Source organism: Kogia breviceps, chromosome 2 (genome assembly GCF_026419965.1).
Source record: "Kogia breviceps isolate mKogBre1 chromosome 2, mKogBre1 haplotype 1, whole genome shotgun sequence".
Taxonomy (NCBI): Eukaryota; Metazoa; Chordata; class Mammalia; order Artiodactyla; family Physeteridae; genus Kogia; species Kogia breviceps.
In genome coordinates this window covers 139374792-139395870 of record NC_081311.1, presented here as the reverse complement: position 1 = coordinate 139395870, position 21079 = coordinate 139374792, and the positions used below count along the sequence as shown (strand labels likewise).

General features: G+C 38.1%; 2 protein-coding genes across 6 annotated transcripts; one reads left to right on the top strand and one right to left on the bottom strand.

Moving 5' to 3' along the window:
• Window positions 1–593: 593 nt before the first annotated feature.
• METTL5 (methyltransferase 5, N6-adenosine) lies at window positions 594–11655 on the top strand. Of its 4 annotated transcripts, XM_059053561.2 has the most exons (8): window positions 594–670; window positions 872–1543; window positions 3449–3563; window positions 3946–4127; window positions 5284–5366; window positions 9482–9533; window positions 11082–11131; window positions 11555–11655. In XM_059053561.2, exons 2-8 carry the CDS (start codon window positions 1435–1437, stop codon window positions 11591–11593), a joined length of 630 nt encoding a protein of 209 aa, XP_058909544.1. In that variant the 5' UTR covers window positions 594–670; window positions 872–1434; the 3' UTR covers window positions 11594–11655. The 4 variants fall into 4 exon arrangements, with proteins under 4 accessions (XP_058909544.1, XP_058909543.1, XP_066882371.1 ...); XM_059053560.2 differs by having other exon boundaries at window positions 11082–11655; XM_067026270.1 differs by lacking the exon at window positions 594–670 and having other exon boundaries at window positions 1101–1578.
• Window positions 10006–20817, bottom strand: SSB (small RNA binding exonuclease protection factor La). Of its 2 annotated transcripts, XM_059053552.2 has the most exons (12): window positions 20694–20817; window positions 18899–18973; window positions 15852–15955; window positions 15587–15761; window positions 14827–14934; window positions 14631–14731; window positions 13719–13790; window positions 13351–13393; window positions 12787–12927; window positions 12316–12502; window positions 12061–12192; window positions 10006–11741 (listed from the first exon to the last, which is right to left on the bottom strand). In XM_059053552.2, exons 2-12 carry the CDS (start codon window positions 18962–18964, stop codon window positions 11656–11658), a joined length of 1215 nt encoding a protein of 404 aa, XP_058909535.1. In that variant the 5' UTR covers window positions 18965–18973; window positions 20694–20817; the 3' UTR covers window positions 10006–11655. The 2 variants fall into 2 exon arrangements, with proteins under 2 accessions (XP_058909535.1, XP_058909536.1); XM_059053553.2 differs by lacking the exon at window positions 15852–15955.
• Window positions 20818–21079: the final 262 nt, after the last annotated feature.

Below are 21079 nucleotides of genomic sequence, written 5' to 3'. Positions count from 1 at the left end.
TGTGTGTGGTACGCTGGCCTGTCACTGTTGTGGCCTCTCCCGTTGTGGAGCACAGGCTCTGGACGCGCAGGCTCAGCGGCCGTGGCTCACGGGCCTAGCCGCTCCGTGGCATGTGGGATCTTCCCGGACCGGGGCACGAACCCGTGTCGCCTGCATTGGCAGGCGGACTCTCAACCACTGCGCCACCAAGGAAGCCTCATCCACTCCTTTTTTTCCCCTTCCTTTGATAATGAAAACAAGGGTCCATTCCCCAAATTAAGGGCAATCCTTTCACTTAAGCACTGGATCATTCCTTCTCAGGATCCTAACTCCATCCAATATCCTCTTTCTTACGTTTTGAACCCCTGTCTTTCAACTACCTCTATTCTGTCTAAATTTAGGTATGTTCACAAATCCTTCTATCAGTTAAAAGATAGATAAATAAAAAACTTCTCCCAACCTTAGTAAGCATCAGCCATTCTCACTCCTCTTAGCCACTTTTCATAAGAATTGTTCCCATTTACTCTTTCTAATTCCTTAACGTCCATTTAGTTCTCCATCCGCGACAACTCAGCTTCTGCCCCTACTCTATGAAAGCCTTCTTTCCAGCATTTGACACCATTTCCCATTCCTTAATCTGAACTCTCTCTTGCTTGGGTTTCTCGGACATCACCATGCTGTAAGCGCTGAGGTAAGTGACACAGTTGACCTAAAAAGAGGGAAGCAAAGCAGGGCATGCGAATGGCAAAGAAATCAAAGGTGAGTGGAGGTTGCTACTCTTTGAGAGGGAGCTTGGGAGACAGGAGGCAGAAAGGACCACAGTGGGCATTAAAACACATCGACCGTGACTTTCACCCTCACCTTCACCCTCTTTCTCCCCACTTCCTTCAAGGACCTGACGGTACTCAAGGAAAAACTAGACGGTAACGTCCACACGACAGGTGGCGGGGGCCGGCCCCTGCGGGTCGAGAAGACTGGGCTTTCCTTGAGGGCGCCGACTGCACCGCTGTGGAGGCGAAGGAAGCGCTCGGTTGCCACCGGAACCCGTGCGCACGGCCGCGGTTGCAGCTCGGCGTGGGGCCGCTGGATGGCGGACGAGTGTGCGCGTGCGCGTGCGTGACGTCGCTTCCGGTCCCGGCCAAGGCGAGAGCAGCTTCTGGAAGTGCGGAGACGCGGTGTGGGGATCGCTCGGCGACTCCAGTCCAGTCTCGGCGCGGGGTACCCTGGAGGCGGACCGAAGGCTGGCCGAGGACTCTGCCCACCGCTGGCGCGGGGAGGAGAGCGAGAACCGCCTGAGCCGGGTGTACCTTTCGCGCCCTGCGTTCCCAGCCTGGCCCTCAGCCCGCGGCCCTGAAAAAGGGGCGGGGGATCGGAGTTGGCGGGGAGATCTAGGTGAAGTAGGCTTCTCTGCAGATCCAGTGCCGTTAAGCTCTGCGGACGCACACTTTTTAAAACATGAAGAAAGTAAGGCTTAAGGAACTGGAGAGTCGCCTGCAACAAGTGGATGGATTCGAAAAGCCCAAGCTCCTTCTAGAACAGTATCCAACCAGGCCGCACATTGCAGGTAGGGCGGCTGCTGACCATGCCCATGTCTCTCAGGTTAGTCCTGTCTACCCACTCCATTGTGAAAATAGAACAGTTATTTAGATACAGCGAAAGTCTAGAGGAATTCTGCTCTTAAGATTTCACGTTGCGTTAGACAGGACTTCCTTGACATTGCACCTGAAAACATCCCACGCACGAGACACTCTGTCGTTTTACTGTTTGTTTTTCTGCATACCCCTCAACACTGTCAGACACTTTTTAATGTGTTTGTTAATCTTATTACACTATTAACTCCTTGAGGGCAAAAATGTGCTGGTCTTGTTCACACAATTCCCAGAGCCTAGAAGAGTTCCTGGTACCACTCAGGAGCTCAGTAAATACTTGCTAAATAAGGATCCATTTCCCGGTGTACGAGGATTCCTACGCGCTACACTCTGTCCTAGAAATGAATACTAGAGTTGGTAGTGGAAGGACTGAGTTTTAACAAATGCATAATAGGTGCTATATTAAAGATGAGGATGCATTTCGATTTTAACAAATGATCGGAGAATCAGCAGTGTTGCTTGATGTGAGAGATTGATACTGGAAGTAAAAGAACACAGGAAAAACCATTTATATTTAATAAGCATATTACCAAAGTCACTGAGGGAGTCTTAGAAAAATTAATTTGTTGGGAACATCTGCAAGGAGTCCCCCTAACTTCAACATAGTTTGTTTCTAAGCTGCCAAAGAAAGTCAAGGAAAAAGTATACCTGCACTTAGCTCCCAACATATTGTCATAATTCCAACCAAAAATTGCACAAAATTGTGTCTGAGGTAAGACCAGTTATCTCAATTTAGATAATGATTTCTTTAATGTCTTCTGGCTGCAGGGTTTCTTAGTGGAATCCTCTTTTTTTTCCAAATAACCATCAGTTGTTTCAAAGCCAGCGTGTAACATACACATGGTTGTGCTAATTCTTTGAGATACTAGCTTCAAAGTCACTAATACCTGCAGCAATAATCAGAACAGCACAGCCTGACACATCCCTGTAATTGTGTTTTTGATAAAACCTCTGGATCCTGGGGCATCAGTGATGGCCAGCAGCCCTTGGTGGGTTCAGATATCCACAGGGAGATATCAGTGAAGTTACTCATGCTTAACCTTCAGTATAGCCCCAACCTTCGTGTATTTGAAAGATCCCTTTCTTATCTCAGCAGCTTCTGTTCTGCTCCTCAATAGTTATCTTATCAGGTCTCATTAGTAGTTACATGTGTCTGTAGATCATGAATATATGTGTGTGAATATACGCGTCTAAAGGCTATATTGTGGATGTCAGTCTCTTCTTTCCCATTCTAGCTTGAACTTAAAGTACCTGTGTTATGGTGACAAACTTGCTGCAAAAAAAGTTCTATTTTAATGTTAATGCTTGTTCAGTATTCGTGGTTCCCAGACTTACAGATGTCAAAGATCAGTAAAATTTCACAACAATTTTGGAAACTGATATAGGGTTTCCAGGTCTATATTTTGACAAGGAAAGATATTTTTTAAACCTATTTACCTATCTTACCATCCTTTCATAAAAGTGATATTTCAACATCAAAGAAAAACTGTTAATATATATATGTGTATGGCAATGTTTTGAACAGGTTGAGGAAAAATAAAACATTTTGACCTTATTTTTCTCATTTTACCTCAGAGTTTTGTCATTCTTGGCATTGTCAGCAGAGACTAGTTTGGGGGAACCACTGGTCTCTGTTATTATCCTTACTACATACCAAGTTATTATACCTTACTATTTTTTAATAATCTGGAACACGATTTAGGGGACGTCTAAATAATGCAAGATAAGAAATTGTTTTACAAAGAGTCATTTGCACAAATTGGATTTTGTTTATCAACTTGCCTACTTATTCCTTAATATGTTTTTTTTTGATCATTCAGCATGTATGCTCTATACAATTCATAACACATATGATGACATTGAAAATAAAGTGGTTGCAGATCTAGGATGTGGCTGTGGAGTGCTTAGCATCGGAACTGCAATGCTGGGAGCAGGGTATGTGATCCAGTACATACTATTTGGGTATGGGATGGTTTTAATAAGAAGAGTAAACAAAATCAACTGATTTATATTTATGGGACTCTATAGTGTGAGATGAGAGGAGCAAGAATCTAATACTGAGTACATTTAGAATGGGCAGAACATCAAAACAAACTAAAAAAAAAAAACAACAAAAAACATAACAGCAGAAGTCATATGCCCCTCTTTTATATGAACCTGAGTTTCCAACCCCTGACAGTTTGGGAAATCATGCTGTTAAAAGACAACACTCACTGTCACTTGGTCAGCTGGGTTAAAAAGGTACATGGTTTTGGTTTTGTTGTTGTTTTGACTGGGGAGCTTTAAGTAGTAGTCACTTTGTGTTTTATATTTATAGGTTGTGTGTTGGATTTGACATAGATGAAGATGCATTGGAAATATTTAATAGGAATGTAGAAGAGTTTGAGTTAACAAATGTTGACATGGTTCAATGTGATGTGTGCTCATTATCTAACAGAATGTCCAAGTCATTTGATACAGTAATTATGAATCCTCCCTTTGGGACCAAAAATAATAAAGGTTAGTAATAAGAATCATGTGTAGTGGTGTCTTTGTAGTAAAGCAAGTTTTAAAAACCATTTTCTCATTGATTGTTGGGGTTAAGTGATTTTATCACTGTTCATTAAATAAACCAATCTCTTACCTGTATAGTTATTACAGTTTGAATTTCAGTTTGTTTGATGCGTGGCTAGGGAATTGAATTTTTCAATCTTTGTTTTCATAAGTTTGTGCTAAGTGAACAAATTTATCCACTTATTACTTATTCTTCACCTGCTTTCTAGAATGATTTACCTAACCCTTATGAATGAGTGTGAATCCTATAAAGGCTTTTATATTTTTAGAACCTCTTTTTAATGTCTCAACATTTGAAGGTTTCAACATGTGTCCATCAGTAACAGTGACTCACTGTGGCTATTTATTTTATGTATTTTGGGGGCAAGGAGGGTAAGAAGAGGAAAAGACACGCATAGTTTAAAAAGTCCTCCCTCCATCTGCCCCCACCATTCTGATTACTACTTTACTTGTTCGCTTCTGCCCTCTTTTTTTTTTTTATGGTACGCGGGCCTAGGTGCTCCACAGCATGTGGGATCTTCCCAGACCGGGGCATGAACCCGTGTCCCCTTCATCGGCAGGCAGACTTTCAACCACTGCACCACCAGGGAAGCCCCCTCTTTTTTTATAAGAATTTATTTATTTATTTTTGGCTGTGTTGGGTCTACGTTGCTGTGCACGGGCTTTCCCTAGTTGCAGTGAGCGGGGGCTACTCTTTGTCACGTGTGCGGGCTGTAGGCGCACAGGCTTCAGTAGGTGTGGCGCACGGGCCTAGTTGCTCCTCGGCCCGTGTCCCTTGCATTGGCAGGCGGATTCTTATCCACTGCGCCACCAGGGAAGCCCCGCTTCTGCCTTCTTTGAAAGTTGTTAATTTGGAATATAATATTAAAATTTTTACTTTAGCCTCATTTAAACGAGAAAGTATAATTCTGGTTTTATTCCATCAACCTTAAAAGATATTTAGATGTCTTGGTTATTTGTACCCTGTCTTGTTACAGAAAGAATTTGAAATGGCTGTTTTGGAGTTTGGAAAAAAATGTTTCTAAATACCTAGTATTCCTTTAATCTTCTATTTTGATAACAGGTATATAATGTAAATAGGAGCTTTTTCTACTCTTAACAGGGACAGATATGGACTTTCTAAAGACTGCTTTGGAAATGGCAAGAACAGCAGTATATTCTTTACACAAATCCTCAACTAGAGAAGTAAGTTCAAATCATCATAACATTCTGTGTCATTTATTTTTAAATTCATGACAGTATTTTAAGGATTTACTGTGAATACTGAATACCAGGGTATCTAATTCTCCTGAACTTTTAAAACATCTGGCACTTAGAAAATAAATTTTCCCTTTAACTAGCTACCATTTGTGATTAGCTTTATTTTGTCAAAGGTTTGTTCAGGCAGGAGCTGTTAACAGGAGAGTGATTACATAATTCAGGAATAGAGGAGTAGGTGTAACAGTGGTTCCAGTATGTCCTGGTTTGCCTGCGTAAGCCCTGGTTGGTACATCCCAGTGTCCTGGTGTGGCCTGGTGTGCATAAGGGAGGCAAGGGCGGCCTGGTTTTTCAGAACACTGAGCCTGGGAGGCTAAACTGATCTGAGTTCAGAACCCACTTCTTCCATTGTTCTTCACTGTCAGCACATAACACATAAGGCTGTGTAGGATGTATTCCAGAAAATTGGTGGGGCGGTACCTTTTTTTAGTGTCAGTTTAACACAGTGATCAAGAACACAGACTATAGAGCCAACCTACCTAGATTCAAATCTGAGCTCTGCTGCTTCCCAGCTGTCTTATCTTGGTCAAGGTACTTGAGTTCATTTTCATCACCTACCCTGTACTCACCTATATTCTTACGGCATGAGGAACTAAGAGCACCTTATACTTTGCAGGGTTGGTGTGAGGATTAAATGAGTTAATATTTATAAAGCACTTAAATAGTGTCTGGCAAATGTCATGTTAGCTGTTATTATTTTAAATCAGACACGTATTAAGGATTTTAAAGTAGTTTCGTAGGAGAAATATTTTATTTGTATAAATGCAGTGTACAGGAATTCAGTTGGGAACAAATTATGAATATATGGTAATCTAATAACCTTTAAAAATATATAAAATTACATAGCTAAAAATATATACAGGCATACCTTGTTTTATTGCCATTTGCTTTATTGCGCTATGTAGGTAATGCATTTTTTACAAATTGAAGGTTTGTGGCCACCCTGCATCAAGCCTGTCAGCACCACCTTTCCAATAGCATTTGCTCACTCTGTGTCTCTGTGTCATGTTTTGGTAATTCTTGCAGTATTCCTAACTTTTTAATTATATTTGTTATGGTGATCCGTGATCTTTGATATGACTATTGTTTTGGCATTGTTTAGCAATAAAGTATTGCACACTTAATAGACTACAGTATAGTGTAAACAGAACGTTTATATGCAATGGGAAACAAAAAAATTCAGGTGACTCACTCTTGTGATATTCACTTTATTGTGGTGGTCTGGAACCAAACCTGTAATATCTCCAAGGTATGCCTGTATACTGTTATACAATTAGTAGTGGTACCTGCAGGTAAGCAGCAGAACACAACATGACTTTACTGGTAAATAAATCCCCATTCAGTAAGTGAAAACAAACACCAGGAATTATTGGTATCTAAAAAGCCTGTGTTGAGGAGGTCCCCAAGATCATTTTCAGGTTTGATGATTCACAAGGAAGTCTCATAGGACTGAGCATATCGTCATACTCTTGACTGGGATTTATTACAGCTAAAGGATACAGAGCAAAATTAGCAAAGGGAAAGGTGCATTGGTCACAGTCCAGGAGAAACCAAGTGCAAGCTTCCAGAGTTCTCTCCCAGTGAAGTCACACAGGATGCACTTAATTCTTCCAGCAAAGAAGTTTTGTGACAAGGGATGTGAAATGTTGTCACCCAGGGAAGGTCATTGGAATCTTGGTGCCAAGGGATTTTATTGGGTACTCATCACATAGGCACCCCCTTCCTGGCACATACCCAAATTCCAGACTCCCAGTAACAAAACAGGTACTCAGCATAAACATTTTAAGCACAGTGAGCCACTATTATTAAGGGATGGGGAGTGGAAACTCCCAAAATCTAAGTTCCCATACTCTAGCCAAAGGCCAAACTTAACATGTAGACCTTTCTAAGGATAAACAGTCAGGTCTGCTATGAACTCTTCTGCAGTTTGACATAACATAAATTTTATATTACTGATATACAGTTCATGCAAACCAAGTAAAATATGCCAATAAAAAGTGCAGTTAAGCAGCAAAGTGTAATTAATTGAATGAATTCCTGTAGTCACATTACCAAGGAACTCCCATCTTCACTGTTTGGTATTGCCATGTTCCACCACCAGGAGGCAGCAGTATCAGCATTGTCTTGATCCGCTTAATAGAATTTTAAGCAAATATTTACTTAAATCCATTTTTATTTTGGCAGTGTGGAAGTATTTCCATTAGCACAGCAACTAAATAATTTGAGAAATTAACCTGGTGTGTATTGTGCATACTGTGAAGGAGGTATGATAATGAATGAACTTCTAATACTGACAGTCCTTAGTTTATGCTGTAGATATATCTGCTCTAAGCTTTATAATTTTGCTTGTTTTAAGTATTCTATATAACTAGTAACATTGTTATTGAAGCTTACCTCAGACCCCTTAACTATAGACCGTTGTCTTTTAAAAGTGCTTGGCCCTCTATTCATAATACAGGTGCATTTGATAGAATTTTTTGATAGAAATACTTAGGTAAAATACAAGTGTATCTTGGCAGATATGTTAATAATCTGGATGACTCTTACAGCTGTTGCCATATCTTCTTTCATTACGCATTGTGAGAATTTAGTTCTTGGCTTATAGCTAAAGCAAAGTAGGTAGGCCAGGCACTGTTCTTTCAGTGTTTATCCCAAGCTTACCCCATTTATTCTTTTGACATCTCTGCCAGAACCAACCACATTCCATTGTATAATCTAACATCTAAAACCTCTTTCACTAATCTTAGGGCTCAGATAGCAAAGAAATGTCATCATACTTTATTTCTAAAAAATTTACCAAGGATCCTAGGATTCCATTAAATTATAATATTATTTGTATTAAAGTCTGTATCCTTATACAGAAATTTTAGATCTCAAAGTAGGGGAAAAAATATGCCCAGAACTGGGATTATTTATTAAATTCAAGAGCAGACTACAAGCACAAACATATTGTCAGTATTGTTTATAATAGAAATATTTGAACCTCAAACACAGGAATAATTGAGTATTTTATCAATCAGTTTGAGTACTGTGAACACTACCAACATGAACAAAATGCTTATACCAAATAGTGCTATCTCTACTACAGTAGTTCAATTATGCATAAAATTTACTTAGGGGATTATGGGCAACTTTTTTTCCATTTTTATTAATGTTGGAGTGTTGTGTATATATTCTAATTCATAAAGCAAGTTTTATAACAAATTAGTAATCAAAAATTTTATGAAGTGGTTCAAAATTCTTAGACCTATAAATAGCTAACATTCAGTACTTGCTCTGTATGCCACCACAGTTCAAAGCACTTTTCACATTCTGCAACAATCTGATGAGATATCATTATCATCCTCATTTAACGGATGAGGGAACTGAGGCACACAAAAAATGTGTTAATTTGCTCAGGGTGACATAGCTAATAGAGCTTCAGTTCAAATGCAGGCTGTCTGGTTCCAGAAACCATGTCCTTAACCTCTGTACCATAATGCCACTGAATTGCTCACGGACATAGATCTCTGCTGAATGGTTTCTAGGATACCTGTATATATATATATTTTTTTGCGGTACACGGGCCTCTCACTGTTGTGGCCTCTCCCATTGCGGAGCACAGGCTCCAGACGCCCAGGCTCAGCAGCCATGGCTCACGGGCCTAGCCGCTCTGCGGCACGTGGGATCTTCCCAGACCTGGGCACGAACCCGTGTCCCCTGCATCGGCAGGCGGACTCTCAACCACTGCGCCACCAGGGAAACCCAACCTGTATATATTGATGAAATAATGCTGCAGAAACCATGAGTACATTATTTACTTTGATGCACTTCTGAAATAATAGCTTTATTACCTGAATTTAATTATGTAATTTGGCTCAGATTATTAAATGGCTTGGTTTCGTATTTTCAAAATATTATTCATCCAGTTGAAAAAATTTTAAGGGTCTAAATTCTAATGAAATTTTAAAAGCTTGAAAACTTACAATCAAATATTAGTAAAAAGCTATTTTTAAAAAACTCTTTAAAGATCAGCTCACATTAACATATTATTTTATGTTCAGCATATTCAAAAGAAAGCTGCAGAATGGAAAATCAAGATAGATATTATTGCAGGTAAGACAATTACGTTTCTCATAAACAAATCTCAATCCTAATTATCTAAGAAGGCCAACAGGCATTAGCCTAACCAGAATTTTTACATGTGCTGAGAAAAGATATTGTAGAACATGTATTTTAGTGTGGCAAAATGTGTGTGGTTGGTAGTGGGCTAGAAACGGAGTAAAGGCAGGGTATCAGTGTTTGCCCAAGACTGTCCCAATTTATGCATTTTACTGAAAACTTTTAATGGCACCCAGTATTTGTTCTTTCCAGGCTCAGACAGAACGTTATAATCATCACAGTGACTTAAGAGCTTGGGCTTAGAGTCTGTCAGGCCTTAGTTTGAAATTCATTCCTGGAAAATACCACCAGATTATGCCTGCATTACCCTTCTATTTCAACTTTCTAATTGTCTCTGGAGTCAAGTAACATGAAGCTTTTAATTTTTTTAGTGGGGAATAGAATATAATCATCCACACCATTTAAATCATGTTTGATACATTTTTATTAGTAAACTGGATAATATTCACAAACATCAAAATGGGAAAAGCATGTAACTAGAAGCTAACTATAATCCAAGTAATTCTGAAAAGCCTGAAATAAGAGTACAAGGGGGAAATTTTTTTACACAATAGTAAACTGACTGGATTAGTACTAATAGTGTTAACCACATAACTAGATCTATTGCCTTCATAATAATTAGTAATGTGTAAAAGTCTGTCTTCCTAGTATATTCAGTATTGTCATTCCTTACCTAGTTTAAGGTATTATAATATGCAACATGCAGACCTTAGAACAGTTCCAGTAGTAGCACACCAAGCCAGAGCCTTGCTACTTACTCCAAGTGTGGTCCTCAAATGTGGACCATCAGCACTGACATCCCTTGGGAGCTTGTCAGACTTGAAGAATTTCAGGCTACACCCAGACCTACTGAATTATAATCTGCATTTGAACAGGATTTGATTTGATTTGAAGGTGATTTGATTGCACATTAAAAGTTGAAAGCTGTGATTTAGAGAGTTAGAATTTGTTGCAAAATATGAAGCATAGGTAGGTAGACTTACTGCCATCCCTCTAAAGTTGATCAGTGCTAAGTTTTGAGAACCTACATTATCCTTTAGAAGAAAAGAATATGAAAAGTGGTTTTTCATTTGAGAGCTCAGTAGGAAAACAATTAGCTACTTACTACCATTACTAAAATCCAAACTGGAAATTTTCAAAATAAGCATGGTTGTTATGCAATTGGTAGCTATAGATTTAGGAAATTAAAAATAGGAAGATACTATCATATTTTCATAGGATGTACTTTTTTGTCCACTTGTTAACCTTCTATACTCTTCCCCATAATCTCAAATTTTTATATAAATGACCAAAACAAATGCCAGCCTCAGTCTGCCATGGCTTATTGTGGGGATATATCAAATCAGTGCTGGATAAATTAAGTGACAGCTCTAAAATGTATGGCTTATCAGCATCTAGTACTTCCTTTTTTTTTTTTTAAAGTCAAGGGCGGTAAACGTTTGGAAGTATAATTTTTACCCTTAGGTGGCTTTTGTTTTGTAGAGCTACGATATGACCTGCCGGCATCATACAAGTTTCATAAAAGAAAATCAGTAAGTCTCTTGATTCTGGTTTATCTACATTCAGTACTGAAAAACTTCACAGTAAGTAATTATTTCTAATGTTATCAAGTGGCTTGAGTGAATACAGAAAGCCAGCCTAGAAGATAAATACTTAACTCTAGGATGGGCCTATAACCACAAGAGCCAATATGCTGGTTTAAGATAAATTCTCAAATACTTTGGGCACAAAAATAAAAAATAAACTAATTTTATTTTTATGCAGTATGCATTTTATTACTTTGTACTAATACATTCTCATATTACAAAGGCAATTTAGTGGAAGAATGTTTCTTTTGATATTTGAATAATCTGAAAGAACACAAACAGAATTATACATAAAAAAATACTCACTTTGATAACAATAACAACAAAAAAAGACAAGTTAAACAAAAAAAAAATTTTCCTTTCTTACAGGTGGACATTGAAGTGGACCTAATTCGGTTTTCTTTTTAAAAGCCTCCAAAGACAAAAGCAGCTTAAAATCTAATTAAAATGAATAAAAAATGTTTACTAAATTACTGGTCTCCAGCACCATTTTCTGTTTTCTGTTGTTTTGATGCAGGTTCTTCGTCTGTTTCTTCTCTTGCTCTTTTTACTGGTCCTACACAATGACAATTAATTTTCGTTAAGTTCATGTAAGCATTACTCTATTTTAATATTGAGCATAACTATAAAAAATAATTGTTTAAACAGCTTAGCAACAACTTTCCTACACCAATGAGAAAAAGCTTTTCCTTTAGTACGGACCTGCTCTCTAAACTTAACTTCCAAACATCTTTGTTTTCCACATGTAAAACAGCATAACCAGGGTCAATCACAATCTGAGAACATCACTTACACAGAAGTTGTAAAACCACATTGCTGTTCTCTCCCACAAATAATTTCTCATCAAAGTACCAAAGAACTTAAAAAAAACTTACTAGATGCACCATTTTCATCATGTTCATCATCACTATCAAATTTAGTTTTCTTGCCCTGAAACTGTACTTTTCCTTTAGCAGACCCAATCTGGGCAGCTTTATTTCCCTTTCCTTTTCCTTTAAATCTGCGACCTGTAGAGACAAAATTGAGAAATCCATAATGCTTTAAACCTCTTGTCAATGTCTTTTAATACCAATTAAAATTTTTACCCAAGCAAATGAGTTAAATAGTCAAAGAAAATCAGAATTAATGACCTTTTGACTTCCATTTGTTTAGGGATTCTTGTTGATCTTCTATTATTTTTTTCAATGCTTCTTTTTCCACATCTCCTTCTAGTACTTCCCAGGTGACCTCTTTGTTCCTTAATTGTAGGTTACCATTATTTGCGTCTTTTGCTTTATCCAGTGCTTCCTTAGCTTTTTCTTTAAACAGAATTATTCCCTACACCAAAGACAGAAAACAAAGGCCAGGGAATTTTACTGAACATCAGGAAGTTATTTAAAAAACTTGAAGTCACTAATTCCAATAGTTATTTATAGCACAATTCAGAAAATATCAGACATCCAGTTACAGCAATAATAAAACAAAGTAAATGAACAAGTAGAAACTATTTTCATAAACATACTAACAAAAAATTGCTTTCTTCTACTAATGTCATCTTCTAAAAGATAAGTTTCTATGAATTTTTAAACTGAGTGGTAAAAAGCATATGAGTATTTCCAAACCTCTTTGGCTCCTCTGACAAAGTCTATCCATTTTATTTCACCATGATTTGAGAAAAGGATATGCAAATCTTCTCTACATGTCTGATCATCTAAGTCCCCCGAGAATTTCAGCAAGCAGCCAATCTTTTCTTCTAGAGATTTCTATAAAAATATATAAGGTGATAAGTTTCTTAAAAGCAACCACAAACCAGAAATGGCATATACTTCTCTCTCTCTCTCTCTCTCTATATATATATATATATATATACAAGGAATAATCTAGAAACTAAAATGCTATTTTGAAGTAGTATAAGTTTAAATAGTTTAAGTAGTTGGTGCATTTTCCTTTACCATCCTTTGTTCTACAATGGCTTCTGATTTTAACTTATTTAACTTCTCCAGCAAATAATAATTAGTTATTATATAAACCTTACTGTGCTGGATAAGTAATAATTTTAGGCAATATTTGGCTAGTATTTCAGTACTATGACAACTGTAGACTTCTTACATATGTTCTTTAAAAAGTCCCCAGGCTTTTTACTCTCCTAAATTTGAATTACAGATTTCTTAGTAATATATACGTACCATTTCAGCATTTTCTGCTAACTTTTGTTTTTCTTCTTGCTCTCTACAAGTAAAAATATCATTAGAACGTTTCCATTTACTTCATGTATGAGAAAATTAAACCCTGATAAAGTTAACCTTAAGCATGATGACTAAACTACTTAATAACCAAAGCCAGTCCTTAGGCTTTCTGACTGTGATGCTAGAGTGCAACACAAGGTGGCCCCAACATTATCAAGGCAGCTTAAGACCTCAATGTTTCCTTAGCAAGAGAAAGGCCTACTGTACTCATTTCAGAGCTCATCATCAGCCTCACTTCCCAGAACCAATAACTTTACCTGTCAAAGCTTTAAGGAACTAAAATGTTACGATTAGCTCAACATACTTACTGTTTAGCTCGTAATTTAGCTTCTATTTTATTCTGCTTTCTTTCTTCATTTTTTTTGGCAAAGTAATCTTCCCTGAATGACACAAAATATAAAGGCTAATAAGTTCATGAGAACAAAGAGGACTGCAAATTATATTGAATGATTTAAGACATCGCACAGGAATGAATGTTACATTCTCTATCAACAAAATTACCTATAAATTCAAACTACATTAAGGAAGTTACTCTTTTTTAAAATAACAGCTTTACTAAGAAATAATTCACATGCCATAAAATTCATTCTTTTAAAGCATATAATTCAATGACTTTTAGTATATTAAGAATTGTATAATAATCATCACTACTAATGAATTTCAGAACATTTTCATCACCACAAAAAAGAAACCCTATATTCACTAAGAATCTCATGCTGATTTTCATTTTTCATGTATAGAAAAAAGAAAGTATACCAAAAGTTACACAACTACTTTACTTCATAGTTTTTTAGTGTTAGGCGGGCCTCTCACTGTTGTGGCCTCTCCCGTTGCGGAGCATAGGCTCCGGACACGCAGGCTCAGCAGCCATGGCTCATGAGCCTAGCCGCTCCGCAGCACGTGGGATGTTCCTGGACCAGGGCACGAACCCATGTCCCCTGCATCGGCAGGCAGACTTTCAACCACTGCACCACCAGGGAAGCCCTAACCTCCCTTATTAATTACGTGAAAAGGTCCTAACACTTCCTTACAGTCTCAAAGGACTAGTAGTTCCAGTGAGCAAACTTCAAGCATTTCTCAAAGGATGCCTTAAGGATACTAAAAATACTGGTCTTACTGTAGGGAATGTTATTCTATACTCCTTACCCCAGTGTGTCAATTCCAGACAACTAAGTGGCAAAAAAAAAAAAAAAACCAAACACACCAGCAAGTTGACTTACTTGAAAAGTATTAGCAGGTCTGTGTCTTTGTACTTCTGGCCAGGGGTCTCGACAAACTTCTTAGCAGATTCAATGGTATCAAATACAGCAAATATTGATCCCTATTAAAAGTAGAAGAAAAGTTGGGGTTTTTTTTTAAAGTTACATCCCAAATAGTTTTCTACTAGCAAAAGTCTGTTACATCACACAACCATACCTTAAATGCTTTGTGCAATGTTCTTCTCATCTGAATATTTAGTACCTGACCTTTATCTTCCAACCATTCTTTTATGTCATCAAGGGTTGCATCAACTGGGAAGCCTTTCTGTGAAGAGTAGGAAGAAATGTACAAATGACAACTCAAGTAAACGATTTATCAGAAATTCTGATTTATTGTGTCTTGAAATGAAGCGAACATATATATCTCTCTCTTTCTCTGTCTCTTAAATGTTTAATAGCTCTGGTTAAGAGCCATTGTTGACCAGGGCAATAGAAGTGACTCGTTTATCTGGGACTCACTTCAAAATAATCCAGATAGGCCAAAGATAAAACAAGATTAATCACGTTAGTAACTGAAGTTGGATAATGGTACATTATATATTCAATCTACTTCTGTATGTCTGAATTTTTGCAGAATAAAAAAATCTACTTAAAAATTAATGTGCTAAAGAAAACAGCTAACAAGTTTAGCTGTTGATAAGTAAGAACAGTTGATGTGTGCTGGGTACTTACAATATTTATGTCAAAGATTTTGTCCAATGTTATATGGGTTTTTTCATTTAATTCTCACAACAGTTCTATAAGGTAAAAAAATATTATCCCCATTTATGAAGATAAGGCTTACAGAGGCTAAGAATATTGCCCAATGATATACACTAAGTGATGAAGCTATGATTCCTGAGCCCTTATTCTTATCCACCCTATGTGCTTTCTAAATAAGTTTAAGATATAATTAAATGCATTAAAGGCCCACTTACAATATAAACAGATCTGTTTTTTACATCATTTTTATACTCATCAGTCACTTCAGGGAGGGGTTTGCTTGGAGATCTTCTAATTTTAGTTTTATCTTCACTTATTTCCATGAGTTCCACCTTTGATTTGCTCAGCGCTTCTACTATTACATTAAAGTCTGTTGTTAGACGGTTTAGCCTGCAAAAAAATATATATAAAAGCATTGTAAAACTTAGTAGTAGCACTTGCTGTTAGCAGAAAATCTTATAATTTTAAAAAGGTTTTTACCTATTAAATTTTATCATTATCTCCAAAGGTACCCAGCCTTCATCCAGTTTGATCTGTTCCTTTAAAAATTTGTCGCGTGGCAAATTGAAGTCACCAAAATAATACTGCAAGATAATTACAGTACATTGCAGAGCACTGTATAATATTGAGTTTTAAAAACTACCATTACATCACCAAGTTCTAGTCTTTAAAAATACATGTCAAAACTTAACTGGTGGGACTTCCCTAGTGATCAGTGGGTAAGACTCTGCGCTCCCCATGCAGGGGGCCCAGGTTCGACCCCTGGTCGGGAAACTAGATCCCACAGGCATGCCAACTAAGAAGTCCCCATGCCACAACTAAGACCTGGCACAGCCAAAATAAATAAATAAATTTTTTTTAAAAATAAAGGGCTTCCCTGGTGGCGCAGTGGTTGAGAGTCCGCCTGCCGATGCAGGGGACACGGGTTCGTGCCCCAGTCCAGGAAGATCCCACATGCTGCGGAGCGGCTGGGCCCGTGAGCCATGGCCGCTGAGCCTGTGCGTCCGGAGTCTGTGCTCCGCAACGGGAGAGGCCACAACAGTGAGAGGCCCGCGTACCACGCACACACAAAAAAACTAAAAACCAACAACTGGCAATAAACATTTTCTCTTAAATACACTATAATATTAATAATACATATTAACAGAAAGATAAAACTAAAAATAATTATTGAAACAATATAATTAGCAGATGTGACAATAGATTAGAAAGCCTTAAAACAAAAACATATTTAAGGATTTGGTATATGAAAAGCCTCTTATTTCAAGTCGGTGTGGAAAGAATAGATAGTTAAATTCAAGAAACTAGAATAATCTGATTAATCACTAATTTTTTAAAAAATTAGAAAAATTTAAAAGTTAAAAAATTAGGTAAGCTGGGACGAAGAGAGAGTGGCATGGACATATATACACTACCAAATGTAAAACAGATAGCTAGTGGGAAGCAGCCGCATAGCACAGGGAGATCAGCTCGGTGGTTTGTGACCACCTAGAGGGGTGGGATAGGGAGGGTGGGAGGGAGGGAGACGCAAGAGGGAGGAGATATGGGGATATATGTAAATGTACAGCTGATTCACTTTGTTATACAGCAGAAACTAACACACCATTGTAAAGCAATTATACTCTAATAAAGATGTTTAAAAAAATTAGGTGAGTGTTTACCTAATTTAAGCACAGAGGCACTCTTCCTTAGTATAAAAACAAAGAAAAAAGTATACATGAAAAGACTCAGGTGTGACTACTTGGAATGCCAGAAGTAGCATAAAAAGTAAAAGACAAACACAAAAATTTATTAATACTTCTTATAAATCAACAAAGAAAAAAACCTCTGAAAACCCTAATAGAAAAATGAGTAAAGGACACTTTTGTTTTGGCCGCATCACACTACATGCAGGATCTTAGTTCCCCAACCAGGGATGGAACCTGCGCCCCCTGCATTGGAAGCATGGAGTCTTAACCACTTGTCTGCCAGGGAAGTCCCAGTAAAGGACATTTTTTTAAAAACTACTAAAAATAAAAATGTACTATAAACATTAAAAAGCTCAAGCTCACTATTAACCAAATAAATGCAATTTAAAGCAATGAAAAGCATTTAGCCAAAACTCTAAAGACAAGAATACCCAGTATTGGCCTGAACACAGAGAAATGGTCATGCAGGTAGAGATGTTAACTGGCAGTAAGTATCAAAAATGAGAAGTTCTAAAAAACGTGTATAACCCTTGAGGCAGTACATCTCCCTCTAGGAATTTTATCTTAGAGAAATCAGTGAGCATGTTTAGTAACATTTTATATATAAAGATATTCATCATAGAACTACTACAGCTAAAAAATTGGAAATGTCCTACATATCAAATAGGGGATGGTTTAAATTACTGATGATACAAAACTACTCCCCCATAATGCATCCTGTATTTGGTGGGGGGGAAAGGGAAAAAATTATGTTACTGTGAGCACTGAGCAATTTGTGAAAAGGTATTCATTAGGCTTTTAACCTTGATTACCTCAAGAGGGTGAGATTTGTGAGGTGGCAGGTTGTGGGACATTAACTTTTTCTATATACAGTTTTCTTCACAATTATAAAGAAATTAATTTTAAAAAAGCTGTAACACAGGAAATTTAAAATAACAGAGAAGTGCAACTTTAAAAAAGTTCTGAGATGCAAAAAACACCAAACAGTACGATCTGAAGTTCCTCAGTAAGAATATAAAACATAAATTAAGAGATAATTTCCCATGTAGCCATTACTGATACTGTAAAGCACCAACTTAAATACAATACCTAAATTCAAAAAAAATGTTAAGAGAAAACAGATACTCTTAAAAGTTACAATGGCTGGGACTTCCCTGGTAGTCCAGTGGTTAAGACTTCCTCTTTCAATGTAGGGGCTGCAGGTTCCAGCTAAGATCCCACATGCCTCATGGCCAAAAAACCAAAACATAAAACAAAATATTGTAACAAATTCAATAAAGACTTTAAAAATGGTCACATCAAAAAAAAAAACCACCAAAAATAGAAAAACCCAAAAAACAAACAAAAAAACAACTTTAAAAAGTTACAATGGCTGAGAACACCTAATTGGTTAGGAAAAACTACTAGGACCTGCAAGAATAAAGTGCTATTTAACAGGGAAGGTATTTTACAAAGGATTTTAAAAATTATTTTACTATGTGCTAGGCACTATTCCAATGTTTTACATTTTGTGAACTAATGTAATCCTCACAACCACCTTATGAGGAGGGTACACTATTATCCTCACTTTACAGACTAGGAAACTAAAGCACAAAAAAAGTTAACTAACACTATAGTGTTACCTTTTGAAATGTCTTTGTTCTTGAGTTTCAGAAACAGGCTCCACCAATATAAAACTGTATACTACTGTATATTTATCTAACTCCAAGAATCAAAGACAAACCAAAAGTTCAACAGGTCAATATACTGAAATTAAATGGTCTATCTTTATTTGTTTTGAGGCCCTAAATTTCCTCTTAAAGAGCCTGGTTTTGCAGTGTAATACCACAGGAATCATACCTCGATTTGATGACAGATTTTGGCCTCCAGAGCAGCCATTTTTTCATTATCACCATTTTCTGCCATTCTGGCTATCTGTAAAATTTCCCAAATTGGCATAAAAAAGTTATTTACTTCTTACGTAAAACTCAAGACCATTAAAAGAATGTTTTAAAATTATCAATATCCCACTGTTATCCTAAAAATCAGTAATTTTTAATTTCATGGGTTCAATTTCTCTAGTCAATTCTCAAATTTCAACAAAAGAAAACTTTGAAATTAGTGATGAAAAACTATGGATAATCCACACCCCTTCCAGTAAATCACTGTTCCATCTTCTATAACAAAGTGAGTGGTTATCTTCATTTATCTGATCTAGAAAGCTTTGAGGGAAAAAACTCCATTCAACCACTTAACCAATCATTACCAGGTTTAAGTAGATCATCATCTATCAGTATATTACTGTGGATCTCAGTCTTGTTTGGTGCGGGCCGAATTTCGTTTAAAATTAGTCGTATCTGACTTACCAAAAACTTGTTACCAACAAGATTATGTATCAAAACTTTAAGGTAAAAAAAAATTCAAACACTACATACAGTCAGGGTTAGATTAAATAAATGCTAATGGATAAGGAACATATGAAAATGATCATTTGAGAACCTGAGGACACTAAAACAACATTAAACTGGGCGTATGCCTACTAATTTACTAATACATTGGTTAACCTTACAGCCAGTTTCCTGTTTCACATCCCTGACAATAGCACTGTAGGAAAAAATGAAGCTGTGAAGTTGGTTTGCTAGGGATAACAAAGTCTCCTGACTTCAAATTACTTGCTTCTAGTGCTCCATTAAAACCATCCAAACACCGTGTACAACAGTATATTTAAAAGAATTCATCAAGGATATCTGCCATTAATTAACTCTAGCGATGAACTATGACTGATACATTTATTGGAGGCATGGCTTTTCAGTTTGTAACTGCTATGCAATACAACCTGGATGCACACTGGAAGCTCTATGGTGCAACATCTCACTACAAAATTTGGCCAATCTTACGCATTGGTTGTCGGTCGTAATTCCTAAGTTGTTACTGTGATCTAGTGCCCCCTATAAAACAAAGGGTGAGATAAAAGACCTATTTAGTCCCTGTAAGACTTCTTTGGCCTACCCAATTTTGGAACTTCGTTTCATGAGATACTTTCTCAGAATGTAATACAACTAGAAGTGAAATATTACCCTAACTTTCCAATGTCGCTCAGAAGCCTTGATGTGAGTGAATGAGGACCATTAAAACCCAAGAGAGTGACGACAGGGGAACGAACACCTGCGGCCCCAATTCCCCGGCCTCCAATCTGTCCCACACGATCCAAGGAACCCTTCGGCGTTTAATCCACGTCGACCTCTCCAGAAACTTACAGTCGGACCGAAACATCCGCTTTCGGCGACACTGGAAAGTGGTACGAAACCTTAAAGACGCAGTGGGGATGCGGGCAGCCAGGGTCCAAAGAACCCGCCACAGCCCGTCCCAAAGCAACCACTCGGTCGCCTGGGCCCCAACCACGTGCGGGGGAACCCTAGCTCCTGCAAGGAACGCAGAGGCCGGCTCCCCACCTCGCGGCTGCCCGCGACCCTCACTCCCCAGCCCAGCGCGTCGCCTCCGGCTGCGGCCCACGAGGCGCTCGCCCCGAACGCAAGGAAGGCGAGGAGCGCACGCAACCAGCGTGAGGCAGCAAGGAAAGGGAACAGATCGTCGCGCACCACGCAAAGCAGACCCTTTTGTACCTTCTTCTTTTTCGCCACCTGGAGTTGCTCACCTTTAAGTTCCCGGTCCCACAGAGACGCGCCACAGGGTCACTAGCAGCGACAGCAACCTCTCCTCTCCCCTGCGCCGCCGGCTCGCCCAACGCGCCTAAAGAACATGGGGGCTGTCCCGGCAATCCTTGCGGCAGGGTGGGCGGGGCTTCGGGCGGGCCCGAGCCGGCTCCGCGCTCTGAGCATGCGCTGCGGCCGCGGGCTCCCAAGGCCGAAGAAGTCCTCCCCTCAGTTCGAGGAGTTTGGGTTAAAATGGCCAGCGGGACCTTGGAGGGTATTAGGTTAAATACTTATTTTTAAGTATTTCTGGACAGAACTTGTATTTCCAGCCCTTCCTTAGGCTGTCCATTCACATGAAGTGGTTGACTTTTTTTTCAGATTATACTTT